Source organism: Coregonus clupeaformis, unplaced genomic scaffold, assembly GCF_020615455.1.
Source record: "Coregonus clupeaformis isolate EN_2021a unplaced genomic scaffold, ASM2061545v1 scaf0201, whole genome shotgun sequence".
Lineage (NCBI taxonomy): Eukaryota > Metazoa > Chordata > Actinopteri > Salmoniformes > Salmonidae > Coregonus > Coregonus clupeaformis.
In genome coordinates this window covers 480,421-499,370 of record NW_025533656.1, presented here as the reverse complement: position 1 = coordinate 499,370, position 18,950 = coordinate 480,421, and the positions used below count along the sequence as shown (strand labels likewise).

The window sequence follows — 18,950 nt, the reverse complement described above, 5'->3', positions numbered from 1 at the left end:
TCCCTTCCTGACTTCCGCGCTTTTTTGTGGTGGAAAACTGAGTGAGTCGAGCATAACACGTCAACCCTGTTATCCATAGATATACAGGCTAGAAATTTAAAAACAAATTAAGTATAATTGTGCTTGTATTCAATTGCCACACCCTGTTGCACACAACAAGCTTCCATTCCCCCTGTCACAAGGGGATTTTTGGCTGATTTTAAGATGAAATCGTCAACCCTGTTACTTTATTTGGCACTTACTATAGTATATATTTTTATTATTTTTTTTACCTCTTGAGATGGGAACATGTTCATATATATTTTAACCTCTTGAGGTGGGAACATGTGCTCTCCCCAAGTTACACTTCTCAAAAGGCACCGTATTGGTGGAATGACCCTTATACCAAGTACCAGTCAAGCCAAATGTTCCAGGAACAAAATTACAATCAGTGGAAAAGAAAATGCCTGCACAGCGACAGAATGCGTACACAGCGACAGCGATCAACAGTACCAGTTTCTGTACATCAACGCGTGACGCCGTTGTCATCCTGGTAGAGAATGCCTTCAGAGTGGCCACCATCAACACCGTGGGGGACTTTGTCCTCTTCCTGGGAAAGATGTGTGTGTTTGGAGCATTGTTGTGATCTCTCCCATCAATCCATCTTAATTTTACAGAGCAGTTTGTGTGTTTTCTCAGTCACCACCACAGAAAGCTTTTGAGGAAATTGTTCTTTTGAACTTGATTATGCTCATTTCGCATGATCTTAAGATTAAATGTATCCAGAGCAAGTTACATTTAGACAGATATAAATTAATATTCAGATTCTTACAAGTTCACTAGATGGTACTATTCTCTTCATTTCACACCCACTCCCACTCCCTCTCTGTGTGTGTGTGTGTGTGCGTCTGTGTGTGTGTGTGTGTGTGTGTGTGTGTCCAGGTACTGATCGTCTCGTGCACAACGTTTGGTGGTGTGCTGGAGGTCAACTACCAGCAGGACTACACCGTGTGGGTGCTGCCTCTGCTCATCGTCAGCCTGTTCGCGTGGCTGGTGGCCCACTGCTTCTTGTCCATCTTTGCGCTCATGGTGGACGTGCTCTTCCTCTGCTTGACCGTGGACACCAAGCACTATGACGGCAGCCCCGGCTGAGAGTTCTACATAGACAAGGCTCTCATGGTGAGGGGAAGGGAGGCGAGCCTGGGTGGGAGGCTATTGCAGCGTCCAGATTCTCCACGGATTGGTGTAATCAAATCATGTAACATGTTATTTGTCACATGCTTCTTAAACAACAGATGTAGACTAACAGTGAAATGCTTACTTATTTTTCCAACAATGCAGAGTTAAAGATAAAAAATTACATGAAAAATTGTGAAACGAGGAATAAATACACAGTGAATAATGAATAACAATAATGAGTAAAAATAACATGGCTATATACAGGGAGGACCAGTACTGAGTCAATGTGCAGGGATACGAGGTAATTGAGTTATCTATATACTGTACATATACAGTGAGGGAAAAAAGTATTTGATCCCCTGCTGATTTTGTACGTTTGCCAATTGACAAAGACATGATCAGTCTATAATTTTAATGGTAGGTTTATTTGAACAGTGAGAGACAGAATAACAACAACAAAATCCAGAAAAACACATGTCAAAAATGTTATAAATTGATTTGCATTTTAATGAGGGAAATAAGTATTTGACCCCTCTGCAAAACATGACTTAGTACTTGGTGGCAAAACCCTTGTTGGCAATCACAGAGGTCAGACGTTTCTTGTAGTTGGCCACTAGGTTTGCACACATCTCAGGAGGGATTTTGTCCCACTCCTCTTTGCAGATCTTCTCCAAGTCATTAGGGTTTCGAGGCTGACGTTTGACAACTTGAACCTTCAGCTCCCTCCACAGATTTTCTATGGGATTAAGGTCTGGAGACTGGCTAGGCCACTCCAGGATCTTAATGTGCTTCTTTTTGAGCCACTCCTTTTTAGCCTTGGCCGTGTGTTTTGGTTCATTGTCATGCTGGAATACCCATCCACGACCCATTTTCAATGCCCTGGCTGAGGGAAGGAGGTTCTCACCCAAGATTTGATGGTACATGGCCCCATCCATCGTCCCTTTGAGGCAGCATTCCTCCACCTCCAAACACGGCGAGTTGAGTTGATGCCAAAGAGCACGATTTTGGTCTCATCTGACCACAACACTTTCACCCAGTTCTCCTCTGAATCATTCAGATGTTCATTGGCATACTTCAGACGGGCCTGTATATGTGCTTTCTTGAGCAGGGGGACCTTGCGGGCGCTGCAGGATTTCAGTCCTTCACGGCGTAGTGTATTACCAATTGTTTTCTTGGTGACTATGGTCCCAGCTGCCTTGAGATCATTGACAAGATCCTCCTGTGTAGTTCTGGGCTGATTCCTCACCGTTCTCATGATCATTGCAACTCCACGAGGTGAGATCTTGCATGGAGCCCCAGGCCGAGGGAGATTGACAGTTATTTTGTGTTTCTTCCATTTGCGAATAATCGCACCAACTGATGTCACCTTCTCACCAAGCTCCTTGGCGATGGTCTTGTAGCCCATTCCAGCCTTGTGTAGGTCTACAATCTTATCCCTGACATCCTTGGAGAGCTCTTTGGTCTTGGCCATGGTGGAGAGTTTGGAATCTGATTGATTGATTGTGTTACGCTATGGTTCAACCCAGCACTCAGAGAAACAAACACGACTAAGGGAGTGGAGGAAACAAAAATTATTTTAATAAAAGTTCAATTTGTCTTAGTCCAAAAAACAACTGAAGAAAAGGAACAGAGTGGGCTAGTCGGCTCCGGAGGAAGGAGAGGCTGAGGCAGGCAGGCAGGCAGGCAGGCAGGCACGAAGGCAGGCAGGCAGGGAGGTATGTCTGAACTGAAGACAAAACAAACGACAGGTTAAGGAGAGTAAAAAGCCAGGCTGAAGGCTAAGATAATATAACTTTACTGGTGAGCCAAGTTACCGCTCTAGTAAGAACAACGATCTGGCGCCGGTGGAGAGCCATGCCCAGGAATTAGTAGTGCAGGTTGATGAGAGAATAGGATGCAGCTGCGTAGGCAGGAATCACTGGAAACAACCCGCAGCTGCACAGGAGAGGCAGATCCTGAGCACGCCCCTGATCCCCTCCAGACACACCCACATAAAGGGGACAAACACACATACAGATACAACAGACAAAGAGGGGACAAAATAAGGAGGAAGGGAAACAGAAAAGGGAGAGACAAGCTGCCCACATAACAGTACCCCCCCCTCAATGGTCGCCACCTGGCGACCCACCAGGCCTGTCAGGGTTGTCGTGATGGAAGTCCGTGATCAGCTGAGGATCCAACACAAAACGCTTAGGGACCCAAGACCTCTCCTCTGGTCCATAACCTTCCCAATCGACTAGGTATTGGAGACCCCTACCCCGGTCTGTATGTAAGAATAAAGTTAAACCTACTAAAAAACAGGGCCCATCTGGCTTGGCGTGAGTTGAGTCTCTTAGTGGCTTGGATGTAAGCCAAGTTTTTGTGGTCTGTCCAGACCACAAACGGCAGTTCAGCTCCATCCAGCCAGTGCCGCCATTCTTCCAGTGCTAGCTTGACCGCCAGCAGTTCCCGGTTTCCAACGTCGTAATTCCGTTCTGTGGGTGACAATTTCTTGGAGAAAAAAGCACAGGGGTGAAGCTTTTGGTCAGTGGGGGAGCGCTGGGAGAGGACTGCTCCCACACCTGAGTCCGACGCGTCCACCTCCACAACAAACTGCAGAGAGGTATTGGGGTGTATCAACACGGGGGAGGTGGAAAACAGTTCCTTCAAAACCCCTACCGCCTGCTCCGCCTCAGAGGACCACAGAAAAGGGACTTTTGGGGATGTGAGTCTAGTAAGGGGTGCCACCACTTTACTAAAACCCTTAATGAATCTACGGTAGAAGTTAGCAAAGCCCAAAAATCGTTGAAGTTGCTTACGGGTGGTGGGTGTGGGCCATTCCGTCACTGCCCGGATCTTCTCGGGGTCTGCCTTCACCTGCCCGCTCTCAATTATGAAACCAAGGAACGATGTAGACTGTTTGTGGAACTCACACTTTTCTGCTTTGACGTACAGCTTGTTCTCCAAGAGCCGTTGAAGGACTTGACGGACGTGTGACTCATGCTCCTCGGGTGACTTGGAAAAAACAAGAATATCATCCAGGTATACAAAGACAAAACGGTTCAAAAAATCCCTAAGAACATCGTTCACCATGGCTTGGAAAACAGCAGGGGCGTTTGAGAGCCCAAAGGGCATGACCAAATGCTCAAAATGTCCCAGTGGAGTGTTGAAAGCGGTTTTCCACTCATCTCCCTTTCGGATTCGGACAAGGTGATAAGCGTTCCTGAGGTCGAGCTTGGAAAAAACTGTGGCGCCATGCAGAGGTTCAAAAGCTGAGTTGATGAGTGGAAGGGGATACTTGTTTTTAACAGTTATGTTGTTTAAACCCCTGAAATCGATACAGGGGCGTAACGACTTGTCTTTCTTTTCCACGAAAAAGAACCCTGCACCCAAAGGAGACGACGAGGGACGGATTATGCCCGAGGCCAGAGAATCCCCAATATACTGCTCCATTGCCTCTTTCCGGTCGGGACAGATTGTATAAGCGACTAGAGGGCAAGGGAGCACCAGGAAGCAGTTCAATAGGGCAATCATAAGGCCTATGTGGTGGTAGAGACAGAGCCTTGTCCTTACTGAAAACCTCTGCTAAGTCATGGTATTCTTTGGGGACAGATCGAGAGGAGCTGAGGGATGAGTTGGGTTACACTTAGTGGGGGAACCGCTGATCTAAGGCACTCTGAATGGCAGTTAGTGCTCCAACTGAGAATGGTGTGACGTGTCCAATCAATTTGTGGGTTGTGAAGAGCCAACCAGGGGAAGCCAAGGATTAGGGAGGTAGCTGAGCCAGACATAACTCTTAACTGAATGCTTTCACAATGATTGCCAGAAATCACTAGGGAAACGGGGGAGGTTTGATGAGTTATCTCCGCAAGGAGGCGCCCATCAAGGGCTGTGACCCGAATGGGGGTAGGTAGTGGCTCCATGGGGATACGAGCTTGTGTAACGAACTGGTGGCTAATAAAGTTGTCTTCTGCACCTGAGTCTATGAGAGCTGAGAGTGGCAGGGAATGACTTTGGAAACGTAAGGTTACAGGTACTTGTAATCGGGGAATGACGGGTTCCGGATCTAACTCTGGGCTCGCAAGTAGACCCACCGTTACGAGCGAGCCTTGTCTTTTGGGTCGCTTAGGGCATGTAGCCAGAATGTGTGTGGCGTCTCCACAGTACAGGCACTCACCTGCCTGGAGGCGCCGTTGCCGCTCTGCTGGAGGTAGTTGAGCTCGACCCACTTGCATTGGTTCCTCCTCTGTGCTCGGGATGGGATCAGGAACAAGAAGCTGCCGGCTCCGGGGAGGCGAGACTCGAGTGGTTGAAGGCTGGGGAACTCGTCCTCCTAGATGTGGCCGACCGCCTCTCTCCCGATGCCTCTCCCGCAACCGGTTGTCTAGCTTAATGGACAGGGAAACGAGAGAATGTAAATCATGTGGCTCATCACGAGCAGCCAGTTCATCCTTAATGGCTTCATTCAAACCGTTTAGAAATGCTCCTTGAAGTGCCACATTGTTCCACTTGGAGTCCGCTGCCAACGTCCAGAACTCAATAGAGTACTCTGCCACACTGTTAGAACCCTGCCTCAAATTAAAAAGTATCTTGGAGGAATTACCCACATGGTCAGGATGGTCAAAAACAGTCTTCAATTTAGCAGAAAAATCTGCAAAAGTAAATCCAGTCAAAGTTTGATCTGAGCACACAGCCTCAGCCCAAACCAGAGCTCTCCCTCTTAACAGCCCCAGAACATAATGTACCTTAGAGGAATCAGTAGAAAACGACAGTGGTCTCTGCCGAAAAATCAAGTCACACTGAAGCAAAAATCCTCGGCACTTGTCCAATTCATCCATTGAACGGTTCAGGCGACGTGACAGGGGGTTCCCGACGGAACGAAGCCTGCATAATGTCAGAGGAAACAACTTGGGGTGCATCAAACTGGGGGTCAGAGAGAGATGGAGAACTGATAACAGACAATTTAGAGACTTGTGTAGTTAACTGAGTCACCTGGTTCAGCAATTGATGATTATCTTCCACAAGAGTCCGAATCAATTGGTCATGCTGTCCTAGCAACGTTCCTTGAGCCTGGATAGCTTGTTGGAAGCTGTCTTCATTTGCCCCGTGCTGTTTCTCTGTTGGGTCCATGGCCAGATCGTTCTGTTACGCTATGGTTCAACCCAGCACTCAGAGAAACAAACACGACTAAGGGAGTGGAGGAAACAAAAATTATTTTAATAAAAGTTAAATTTGTCTTAGTCCAAAAAACAACTGAAGAAAAGGAACAGAGTGGGCTAGTCGGCTCCGGAGGAAGGAGAGGCTGAGGCAGGCAGGCAGGCAGGCAGGCACGAAGGCAGGCAGGCAGGGAGGTATGTCTGAACTGAAGACAAAACAAACGACAGGTTAAGGAGAGTAAAAAGCCAGGCTGAAGGCTAAGATAATATAACTTTACTGGTGAGCCAAGTTACCGCTCTAGTAAGAACAACGATCTGGCGCCGGTGGAGAGCCATGCCCAGGAATTAGTAGTGCAGGTTGATGAGAGAATAGGATGCAGCTGCGTAGGCAGGAATCACTGGAAACAACCCGCAGCTGCACAGGAGAGGCAGATCCTGAGCACGCCCCCTGATCCCCTCCAGACACACCCACATAAAGGGGACAAACACACATACAGATACAACAGACAAAGAGGGGACAAAACAAGGAGGAAGGGAAACAGAAAAGGGAGAGACAAGCTGCCCACATAACAGATTGCTTCTGTGGACAGGTGTCTTTTATACAGGTAACAAGCTGAGATTAGGAGCACTCCCTTTATGAGTATGCTCCTAATCTCAGCTCGTTACCTGTATAAAAGACACCTGGGAGCCAGAAATCTTTCTGATTGAGAGGGGGTCAAATACTTAATTCCCTCATTAAAATGCAAATCAATTTATAACATTTTTGACATGTGTTTTTCTGGATTTTTGTTGTTGTTATTCTGTCTCTCACTGTTCAAATAAACCTACCATTAAAATTATAGACTGATCATTTCTTGTCAGTGGGCAAACGTACAAAATCTTCAGGGGATCAAATACTTTTTTTCCCTCACTGTAGGTAGGGGTAAAGTGACTAGGCAACAGGAAAGATAATAGACAGTAGCAGCAGCATATGTGGTAAGTGTGAAAGTGTGTGTGTGTGAGTGAGTGAATGTGTGTGTCTGGCATCAGATGCGTGTGTGCGCATGTTGTGTGTGTGTGTGTGTATGTAGTGTGTATGTGTGTGTTGCGGTGTCAGTGTAAGTATTTGGTTTCTTAAGGGGAGGCTGTGCAGTCTTGCCCTCTACCTGTGCCCGTTCAGATCGGACAGGTAAATCTATATTCCATCTAACCCTACAATAATTGGTAGCGTTTCATCATCAATCCCCATACCGTTTATTGCAACACTTAGACATTTCTGTTTCATGTTTGATACGATAGGCTACATTTTCATTTACCATTTCTTATCCTCTGAGTGGGAACAATGTTTATTGTGCACATGAACGTTTGCAAGACTCATGAGATAGAAATTCTGTTTATTTAGTTACATTTATGGTTTCCTTTGTTCATATTTACCAGTCCCGGGTTATGTCGGAATTCCCTGTGTCTGTGTCCTATGTGTCTGTCATTCTGGTTGTGCGTAATCGGAGCATGCACGCCTCAGTGTGCATTGAAATAGGCTACATGGCCTGCGCGCCACGAGTCAGTATGTTGAATAATAAAAAAGAACTGTTCCATGTATGAATGGTGATGAAATATCATGAATAATCATTAAGACGAATGTATCAATGTAACAATGGATGTGGAAATTGCCTTTTACTTTGTAGAACCAGCTTACTGGTTGTAATTGCCAATTGGGTAATTGTATGGTCCTGGGGGCCAAGTGCTTATACAGTGGGGAGAACAAGTATTTGATACACTGCCGATTTTGCAGGTTTTCCTACTTACAAAGCATGTAGAGGTCTGTAATTTTTATCATAGGTACACTTCAACTGTGAGAGACGGAATCTAAAACAAAAATCTAGAAAATCACATTGTATGATTGGTAAGTAATTAATTTGCATTTTATTGCATGACAGAAGTACTTGATCACCTACCAACCAGTAAGAATTCCGGCTCTCACAGACCTGTTAATTTTTCTTTAAGAAGCCCTCCTGTTCTCCACTCATTACCTGTATTAACTGCACCTATTTGTACTCGTTACCTGTATAAAAGACACCTGTCCACACACTCAATCAAACAGACTCCAACCTCTCCACAATGGCCAAGACCAGAGAGCTGTGTAAGGACATCAGGGATAAAATTGTAGACCTGCACAAGGCTGGGATGGGCTACAGGACAATAGGCAAGCAGCTTGGTGAGAAGGCAACAACTATTGGCGCAATTATTAGAAAATGGAAGAAGTTCAAGATGACGGTCAATCACCCTCAGTCTGGGGCTCCATGCAAGATCTCACCTCGTGGGGCATCAATGATCATGAGGAAGGTGAGGGATCAGCCCAGAACTACATGGCAGGACCTGGTCAATGACCTGAAGAGAGCTGGGACCACAGTCTCAAAGAAAACCATTAGTAACACACTACGCCGTCATGGATTAAAATCCTGCAGCGCACGCAAGGTCCCCCTGCTCAAGCCAGCGCATGTCCAGGCCCGTCTGAAGTTTGCCAATGACCATCTGGATGATCCAGAGGAGGAATGGGAGAAGGTCTTGTGGTCTGATGAGACAAAAATAGAGCTTTTTGGTCTAAACTCCACTCGCCGTGTTTGGAGGAAGAAGAAGGATGAGTACAACCCCAAGAACACCATCCCAACCAGCCAGTCTCCAGATCTGAACCCAATAGAAAATCTTTGGAGGGAGCTGAAAGTCCGTATTACCCAGCGACAGCCCCGAAACCTGATGGATCTGGAGAAGGTCTGTATGGAGGAGTGGGACAAAATCCCTGCTGCAGTGTGTGCAAACCTGGTCAAGACCTACAGGAAACGTATGATCTCTGTAATTGCAAACAAAGGTTTCTGTACCAAATATTAAGTTCTGCTTTTCTGATGTATCAAATACTTATGTCATGCAATAAAATGCAAATGAATTACTTAAAAATCATACAATGTGATTTTCTGGATTTTTGTTTTAGATTCCGTCTCTCACAGTTGAAGTGTACCTATGATAAAAAATTACAGACCTCTACATGCTTTGTAAGTAGGAAAACCTGCAAAATTGGCAGTGTATCAAATACTTGTTCTCCCCACTGTATGTACCTGTTGAGCCCCTGTTAGACAGATTCCAGTTTCTTAAGGGGAGGCTGTGCAGTCTTGCCCTCTGCATGTGTCCGTTCAGATGGGACAGGTTAAGCCTGATACAGAGGCTATTTCTTTTGGGCTATTACCTGTGTATATTTTGTACAATATAGTGCTTTCACCATTGGATCACTACGACTGCATTTACACAGGCAGACCAATTCTGATATTTTTTTCACTAATTGGTCTTTTGACCAATCAGATAATCTCTAAAAAGATCTGATGTGAAAAGATCTGATGTGATTGGTGAAAATACATCAATTAGTGGAAAAAATATCAGAATTGGGCTGCCTGTCTAAACACAGCCCACTCTGAGTACTTCTACCTGTCTTGCCTTCTGCTGATTTCATGCCCTTATGACTGGTAATCCGTCTGGCCCTGTGGCCTTATGAATGTCAACCTGTTTAAAGGTCTTACTCACATCGGCTACAGAGAGCGATATCACATAGTTGTCTGGAGGACCGGAACAGCTAGTGCTCTCATGCATGGTTCAATGTTGCTTGCCTCGAAGCGAGCAAAGAAGGCATTTAGCTCATCTGGTAGGCTCGTGTCACTGGGAAGCTCGTGGTTGGGTTTCCCTTTGTAATCCGTGATAGTTTGCAAGCCCTGCCACATCCAACGAGCGTCAGAGCGGACGTAGTAGGATTCTATCTTAGTCCTGTATTGACGCTTTGCCAATTTGATGGCTCGTTGGAGGTCGTAGCTGGATTTCTTATAAGCGTCTGGATTAGTGTCCCGCTCCTTGAAAGCAGGACACTCACAATGATGGGACACTCAAAAGCGGGATGCTAAAATGATGATGCTGATGAAGACGATTGTAAAGTTTAACACTCCATATGTTTATTGTTGTAGAGTCATGGAGGAGGGACTTTTGCTTGACCAAACCAAACCAGAAGATGGAAACCAAAAGGCATTCCAAATGTTTCCATGATATCACTCCAGTCCCAGGGACTACAATATTTTTGATAACCTGTTTATTCATTTATGGCACACTTTACATGAAAGCTTTGTTTTCTTTAAAAGCACAATGCCTTTTTGTAACAAATGTTTTATGTAACAGAAGTACATCCGTCAAGAATATTGTTTTTGTAGTTTGGTGCTATTTTACAGGCTGTAGAGTTGGTGTTTTTTAGTTAATCCTCTTCTGGGTCAAGGTATTGTGAGCGATTTTTCAAATGCATTCCATGTCTTCACTGTTATTTTGTAACCACTACTACGGTATACTACAAGTGTTTTTTAAAATCTCAAATTACTTTTTGGATTGTGGTAATGATGATCATGGTCACTTCTTGTCTTGCATTGGTACATCTAATACAATTTTGACAAATACATCTGACTAGCATAACAGAAAAGTTTTTACATGGACATTTTTGAAAGTGTGATTTATTTATTAATTTTTTTGTGAAAAGGTGTTCTCCCTCGCCTGTTAACAGGATAATTTTACTACGGTGGATCAAATATGAAGGAGCCATTTACTCTGATGAGGATGTTTTATATTAGTTTAATACATGAAATGCAGGTCTTACAAGTGCTGAGGTTGTCTTATGTCAGAGGCAATGCATAACCATAACTGACAATCCCTAAATTGTGGAAACACTGAGTCATTACTGCTTATTGAGTTTTTAATATCCATAGAAAAACTGATTATCTTTTACTTTATCTCTATTCATGCATGCAAACAGAGTTTAATCAATAATATTTTTTATAAACATTTTATGCAGAGTAATAAATAAATGAAAACAAGCAATGCCCACTTGTGTTTGTGAGAGCTGTGGGGGAAGAGAGGATCAGTTCTATCGGGGACACGGGTTTGTTTCTGGATGACATTAAGATATCCACTAAGAGGGAGAAATGATAAAACAATATACCCAATAATATAAATCATATATATTCCCAACAATAAAACAATATATGTAATTTAATTAAATGCTTGTAATTGTGAAATAGGAAAATAGTCCCGTATCAGACCTGAGTTCAAAGTATTTGTTTTTCTGTCAAATATGTTAGCTGCACTTGATTGATCTCGCCTGATGCAACAGAATCAATGGAATAGTCCCAAAAGTACAGACCCCTGCCCATCTGGCACTCCATACCAGCTCAATCAAACGCTCAAAGAAATTTAAACAAACCAATACTATTTGAACTCAGGTCTGTCCTGTATCACATCCTATTTCTAACTCCTCTTTTCCTCTACCCTGTGGTTGACATCAGGAAACAAAACCCAGCTGGCCCTGACCCCATCCTGTCATCTATGTCGCATCTGGCCCACTACAACCTGGGAACCGTGGCCAAAGGCTCCTTTATCATCACCCTGGTGGAGATCCCTCGCCTCATCCTCACCTACATCCACAACCAGCTCAAAGGAAAAGTAAGTCCTTTATTACAGTCACTGTGATAGACCAATAACCAGCTCAAAGGCAAGTACTTTCTCACATTCATCTACATCCACGGTCAGGAGGACAAGCTTCATTTCCAATAGTTCCAAGTGGTCAAAACCATTTGTTTTTGAGACAGCGTGTGACACCATAGCTGTGTTGTATTCATTAGGTATGTCTTAGCAAATTTTCAAAGATGCGTTATGGTACATTACAAGCTCAAAACATGTTTCAACACCAATGACAATTATGGCAATAACATTGGCCATTTACATGACAGTAAATCGTTACTCAAAATTCCATAATCGTCACAGCCCTAATCAAACATACCATTTATTTATTTTCTATTGAAGTTCATTCCAGTTCATAGTCTTACTTTTCAGTAAATACAAGCATTTCTTATCCATGTTAAGATGTACAGAACAGTTTACATTCTCATTTGTTGATACAATTTCAGAGGACATCGTGGATATTCTAATCATGTGACATGTCAACCTGACTAAATATACTAATTTGGAAATATATTGATACATTTAATGATTTGTAAATGTACGTTGTAAATGATCTGTTATGAAAAACAGTTCTCTCTCCATCGTTTAATCAGTCTGTGTGATTGAGAGGAGAGATGATGAAAGGAGCTGAGTTTTTACCACCAGCATTATTACAGGGGCCTAAGTATGGATAGAGTTTCTCTGTAAAGGTGCATCCAGTGAAAGAGTAGATATGAGACCTGGCCTCCACATCATAAAAGGAGACCTGACCCTCCTCATAGTCCACAAACACCCCCACCTTCTGGGGCTTCTCGTTTAGGGAGAGACAGACTTGGGGGGAGGCACAGGCTGTGTACTGATTCCCATCCCTCAGGACCAGAGTCCATAGTCCAGTCTCAGGTCTCGGTTTGATAATCCCCTTCCTGTCTATGGACTCTCTGGCCACTCCTAAAGTCCACCTAGTCTTCCCCTTAACCGTCACCTCATAGTAAAATCTCCCTGAGGAGAAGCCATTCTTTCCAAGAACAATGGCAAAACGATCAAACCTTTTTTGATTGTCAGAAAGTTTCTGTGGTGTGTCTCCATATCTTACTTGTTTCCCATCTTCAGACAGGATGAGCCAGCGGTTTGCTGTATCAGGATCCAGAGTCACATCCACTGCATAGTGCTGAATCCTCTTCAGTTTGACTTCAGGCAGCTTCTCCATCTCTTTATTCAGTGTCTCCTCCAGCTGAGACACAGCTCTCCTCACAGTCCCCACAAACAGATCACTGTGAACGCTGATCTCAGACCAGTTCTTGGTGGGTGGAGGGTTGCACACTAGGGATAGGAAGCTCTGGAGAAGTTGGAGATGGTCCTCACTGTGGGAGAGCTGCTTCAGCTCAGTCCTTCTCCTCTTTAGCTCAGTGATTTCCTGCTCCAGCTCTTTAATGAGCCCTTCAGCCCGCCTCTCAACTGCTTCCTGCTTCTCCTCAATCACCTCAATTAGCTCAGCCTGGTTTTTCTCAATGGAGAGCACCAGAGCAGTGAAAACCTGCATGCTGTCTGCTATCTCTCTCTCTGCATATCTCTTGCTGAGATCTACTGAGAGTTTGATCTCTTTAACCTTCTGCAGTCGCTCCTGGATAATCTGCTGCACTTCTGCCTCAGTTTTCCCCAGCTGAGCCTTCCTCTCTCCACACTCTTCCTCTATAGGGACAGTGTCATGAGTCTTGTGGTCTGCCTCAGTGCAGAACTGACACACACAAGTCTGGTCAGTCCTACAGAACAGCTCCAGGATTCTGTCATGCTTCTTACAGATCCTGTCTTCCAGGTTCTCCACAGGGTCGATCAGCTTATGTCTCTTGAAGGCTGGGGCTATCTGATGAGGCTCCAGGTGAGTCTCACAGTAAGAGGCCAGACACACCAGGCAGGACTTCAGGGCCTTGCACTTCTTCCCAGTGCAGACGTCACAGGGCACTTTTCCAGGTTTGGCAGGGGACTCATCTTTACCTCTGTCTCTCATCCTTTTAAAATTCTCTACAACCTCTCTTAATGTTGTGTTGACACGAAGCTCAGGTTGTCTATAGAAGTTCTCCTTACACAGTGGACATTGACACAGGTCCTTGCTATCCCAGTACTTTGTGACACAGGCCATGCAGAAGTTGTGTCCACATGAAGTGGTGACTGGCTCAGTGAACACATCCAGACAGATAGAGCACAGGAACTGCTCTTCAGACAGGAGAATGCTGGAGGAAGCCATATCTAGACAGAGAAAGCGAAACTATAAATTATTTACTGGAATGAGTCATCTCTCAAAAGTTTCAGTGCCATTGGCAACATGACATTAAGGGATACCAACCAATCTTGATTAACATTGTTTAACCATACAATGTACAGTATAAATTAGTCATTTTACCAAATATAGTGAAACATAGGTACTGTAAATAATGAAAACAGGAGAATACCATAACATTTACACAGTATAACGTATCTTCAGCTGCCCTTGTAAGTCTATACTCACCTGTGTGTGAAAGAGTGTGGGCGCTTGCTCTGATTTCTTTCTGGTATGTACTGCAGTTTAGAAACACACAGGAGACTCTGTAGATCTTTAAGAGAGATTTCTGAAGAGTTTTAGAGAGTTTACTGGTGTGTGTGCAACATACAGCATGTCTAGCAACTTAAGTTTCACTTTAGCAAAGTGACATCAACATGCTCCTCCCACACAGTGCTGCTCTGTGCTCTGGAAAATAATTAACCCTTCACATGGCTGATCTCTATTCATTCTTGATACATTCTTGATATGATATATTATTTATTTGACCATTTAAAAAACACAGCCACACATGTGGATACAATGCATTTAAAAATCATTGAGGATAACACAAAAAAAGTTTAGAAACGTATTTCCATTGTGGTTTACAAAATACATAATTCATCAATGAACAACAAATTAAAGATTGACAGCAAATGGAGTTCAGGCTGTTTGGAAAGGATTTGCTTCCCAATCGAAAAAAAATAAATATTTTAATATATTACAAGTATTCTTAAGTATTCAAATCATATATATACTTCAAATACCATATCATTACACTTCAACACATTTCTTAAAAGTGTACTTTAAATTCACCATATGTTCACTATCATTAAACATGAACACTGTACTTCAATTTCAAATGCTGTCACGAACGTTGAGAGACGGGTCGGACCAAGGTGCAGCGTGAAAAGCGTACATGTTTATTTAACTAAATAAACATTCAATCCCCCCACGATGCACCAAGCCCTGTCTGGACCCTGGTGTGGAAGGCCCAGACCCCGGGGAGGGGCTGACTTCTGGGTCTGGAGTGGAGCCGCTAACCGGAGCTGAACTGGACCCCGGTGGGGCGGACTACTCTGGCTCCGGAGTGGAGCCGCTGACCGGAGCCGGATCAGGCACCGGTGGAGCGGATTGCTCTGGCTCCGGAGTGGAGCAAACTTCCGGACTCGTATCCATCCCCATCTCTGGAGCAGGACTAAACGCCGTGCCCAGCCTGGGCACCGACGCAGAGGAAAACTCCAGCCCTGTAATAGGACTGGTTGCCGGCCCCAGACTGGGCACCGACACGTTTAGGAGCTCCTGCTCCAAAATGGGGCTGTACGTCGTGCCCACCCTGGACACCGACGCAGAGATGGTTTCCAACCCGGTAGTTGGGCTGGTTGCCGGCCCCAGACTGGGCACCGACACGCTAAAGTGCTGCTTGTAGGGGACCATCGCTGGAGGTCGGATGAGTTGTGTGGTTGGAGGAGGTGTAAAAACGCAACCTCTCTCCCATCGCTCCAATCTACTCACCACGCGCTCCATTGCGCTGCCAATGCCTCACAAAGAATGGCACCCAAAGCAGACATTGAATATCACTTTGAGCATGGTGAAGTTATTAATTACACTTTGGATGGTGTATCAATACATCCAGTGACTATAAAGTTGACGGAGAGGAAAGAAACCGCTCAGGGATTTCACCATAAGGCCAAAGGTGACTTTAAACCAGTTACAGAGTTAAATGGCTATGATAGGAGAGAACTGATGGATCAACGACATTGTAGTTACTCCACAATACTAACCTAAATGACAGAGTGAAAAGAAGGAAGCCTGTACAGAATACCAATATTGTTTGTGTTGGGATTTATTTTCTCATAACTGGATGTGATACCTACCTTGGAAGGAATGCATTGATGATAAGCATAAAAGGTCTGTACTGTGCTGATGTGGGTTGTTTCACCTGGCAAGCTGTGATTAATGTGAGGAGCTGTTTTAGGGAGAAGGGGAAGATAAGAATTTGTGTCTCCAAATACTAGACTACACTGCTTCTTTGTGATCTGTGAACCGTCCTTGGACGAAGGAATGGTGTCTAGGGGAGCTGGCTCTTCTCACCATGACAGGTTGTTATGATAAGAACTTATGCCTGGCAACCGTGTGCAACGGTGGAGCGCCAAGGGCCTGGGACCAGCCGGTGCGCCAACGGATTGGCTGAGTAAGTCTAAACCACGCTCAGTCTCTACTCTGATAGGCCCAGCAGGGAGCAGAAACTATCTCTGTCAGAGTATTTTAAGGAGAACTCATAACAATGGATTAGTTCTCTGAGTGCCCTGCGAGGTATTTCAGTGGACCCGTATATACGAACATCATATTTACCATTGAAGGTTTTGCATTAATTAAAATACTAGTATATCTTAGAAGTCGTGTTGACCTCTTTTGTCCCAAATACCAGATTTGAATTGACGCAACTTAACATTTGTAATAAGGTAGTAAAGTAATTTAACTTTTTCTCCTGAATACAAAGCATTATGTTTGGGGCAAATCCAACACAACACATCACTGAGTACCACTCTTCATATTTTCAAGCATCGTGGTGGCTGCATCATGTTATGGGTATGCATGTCATCGGCAAGGACTAGGGATTTTTTTTGAATAAAAATGAAATGAATTGAGCTAAGTACAGGCAAAGTCCTAGAGGAAAACCTGGTTCAGTCTGCTTTCCAAGAGACACACTGGGAGACAAATCCACTTTTCAGCAGGACAATAACCTAAAATTCAAGGCCAAATATAAACTAGAGTTACTTACCAAGACGACATCGAATGTTCCTGAGTGGCCTAGTTACAGTTTTGACTTAAATCGGCTTGAAAATCTATGGCAAGACTTGAAAATGGTTGTCTAGCAATGATCAACAACGAACTTGAAAGAGCTTGAATTATTTTCCAAAGAATAATTGCAAAGATTGTACAATGCAGGTTTGCAAAGCTCTTAGAAACTTACCCATAAAGACTAACAGCTGTAATCGCTGCCAAAGATTATTCTAATACATATTGACTCAGGGGGTTGAACGCTTATCTAATGAAAATATATTGGTGTTTTATTTTCCATTAATGAAAATACAGTACCAGTCAAAAGTTTGGACTCACCTACTCATTAAAGTTTTTTTTTCTTTTTCTTTTTTACTATTTTCTACATTGTAGAATAATAGTGAAGACATCAAAACTATGAAATAACACATATGGAATCATGTAGTAACCAAAAAAGGGTTAAACAAATCAAAATATATTTTATATTTGAGATTCTTCAAATAGCCACCCTTTGCCTTGATGACAGCTTTGCACACCGTTGGCATTCTCTCAACCAGCTTCACCTGGAATGCTTTCCCAACAGTCTTGAAGGAGTTCCCACATGCTGAGCACTTGTTAGCTGCTTTTCCTTCACTCTGCCGTCAGACTCGGATTCAAAGCATGGAAAGAGTTTCACTTTAAAGGTGCAGACAGTGGAATTGTAGATATGAGACTTGGCCTCCACATCATAAAAGAAGACGTGACTCTCCTCACAGTCCACAAACACCCCAACCTTCTGGGGCTTCTCTCTCAGTGAGAGGATGACTATGGAACACAGTCCAGAGTCCATTCTCAGGGCTCAGTATGATTTTCCCCTTCCTGTCTATGGACTCTCTGGCCACTCCTACATCCCAGTCAGTCTTCCCCTTAACCGTCACTTCATAGTAAAATCTCCCTGAGGAGAAGCCATCCTTTCCGGTCATGGCATAACGATCAAACCTTTTTGGATTGTCAGGAAGATTATGTGGCGTGTTTCCAAGTCTTACTTGTTTCCCATCTTCAGACAGGATGAGCCAGGGATGTGCTGTATCAGGATCCAGAGTCAGATCCACTGCATACTGCTGAATCTTCTTCAGTTTGACTTCAGGCAGCTTCTCCATCTCTTTATTCAGTGCCTCCTCCAGCTGAGACACAGCTCTCCTCACAGTCCCCACACACAGATCACTGTGAACACTGATCTCAGCGATTTCCTGCTCCAGCTCTTTAATGAACCCTTCAGCCTGGTGCCTCTACTGCTTTCTGCTTCTCCTCAATCACCTCAACAAGCTCAGTCTGGCTTTTCACCAGAGTACTGAAGAAATGCACACTCTCTGCTGTCTCTCTTGCTGAGATCTACTAAGAGTTTGATCTCTTTAACATTCTGCAGTTGCACTTCTGCCTCAGTTTTCCCCAGCTGAACCTTCCTCTCTCCACACTCTTCCTCTATAGGGATAGTGTCATGAGTCTTGTGGTCTGCCTCAGTGCAGAACTGACACACACAAGTCTGGTGAGTCCTACAGAACAGATCCAGGAGTCTGCCATGCTTCTTACACATCCTGTCTTCTAGGTTCACCACAGGGTTGATCAGTTTGTGTCTCTTTAAGGGTGAGGCTATCTGATGAGGCTCCAGGTGAGTCTCACAGTAAGAGGTCTGACATACCAGGCAGGACTTTAGGGCCTTGTGCTTCGTCCCAGTGCAGACGTCACAGGGCACTATTTTAGGTTTAGGAGGGGACTTATCTTTCCCTCTGTCTCTCATCCTTTTAAAATTATTTACAACCTCTTTGAAGGTTGTGTTGACACGAAGCTTAGGTCGTTTGGAGAATTTCTCCTGACACAGTGGACATTGACACAGGTCCTGGCTATCCCAATACTTTGTGACACAGGCCATGCAGAAGTTGTGTCCACATGAAGTGGTGACTGGCTCAGTGAACAGATCCAGACAGATAGAGCACAGGAACTGCTCTTCAGACTGGAGACTGCTGGAGGAAGCCATATCTAGAGAGAGCGCAAAGTCGAAACTGTAAAGCATAGATGAAGTTCAACGTTTTTATTTAGAAAATTGTGGC

General features: G+C 44.3%; 2 protein-coding genes and 1 pseudogene across 2 annotated transcripts; 1 reads left to right on the top strand and 2 right to left on the bottom strand.

Moving 5' to 3' along the window:
- The first annotated feature begins 442 nt into the window (after positions 1-442).
- Positions 443-10,300, top strand: LOC121559792 (annotated as a pseudogene).
- Positions 10,301-11,778: 1,478 nt separating this feature from the next.
- On the bottom strand, positions 11,779-14,437 carry LOC121559787 (E3 ubiquitin-protein ligase TRIM39-like). Its single transcript, XM_041872875.1, has 2 exons — positions 14,290-14,437; positions 11,779-14,030 (listed from the first exon to the last, which is right to left on the bottom strand). The coding sequence occupies exon 2, from the start codon at positions 14,026-14,028 to the stop codon at positions 12,397-12,399; it is 1,632 nt and encodes a 543-aa protein (XP_041728809.1). The 5' UTR covers positions 14,029-14,030; positions 14,290-14,437; the 3' UTR covers positions 11,779-12,396.
- Positions 14,438-17,652: 3,215 nt separating this feature from the next.
- On the bottom strand, positions 17,653-18,877 carry LOC121559790 (E3 ubiquitin/ISG15 ligase TRIM25-like). The gene is made up of 3 exons (XM_045214130.1): positions 18,210-18,877; positions 17,889-18,039; positions 17,653-17,667 (listed from the first exon to the last, which is right to left on the bottom strand). The coding sequence occupies exons 1-3, from the start codon at positions 18,875-18,877 to the stop codon at positions 17,653-17,655; spliced, it is 834 nt and encodes a 277-aa protein (XP_045070065.1).
- Positions 18,878-18,950: the final 73 nt, after the last annotated feature.

Coding starts and splice junctions, on each gene's coding strand:
- LOC121559790 (XM_045214130.1), bottom strand. CDS start 18,877: ATGGCTTCCTCCAGCAGTCTCCAGTCTGAAGAGCAGTTCCTGTGCTCT. Junction 18,040..18,209: donor AGCAAGAGAGACAGCAGAGA/GTGTGCATTTCT, acceptor GACTGTGAGGAG/AGCTGTGTCTCAGCTGGAGG.
- LOC121559787 (XM_041872875.1), bottom strand. CDS start 14,028: ATGGCTTCCTCCAGCATTCTCCTGTCTGAAGAGCAGTTCCTGTGCTCT.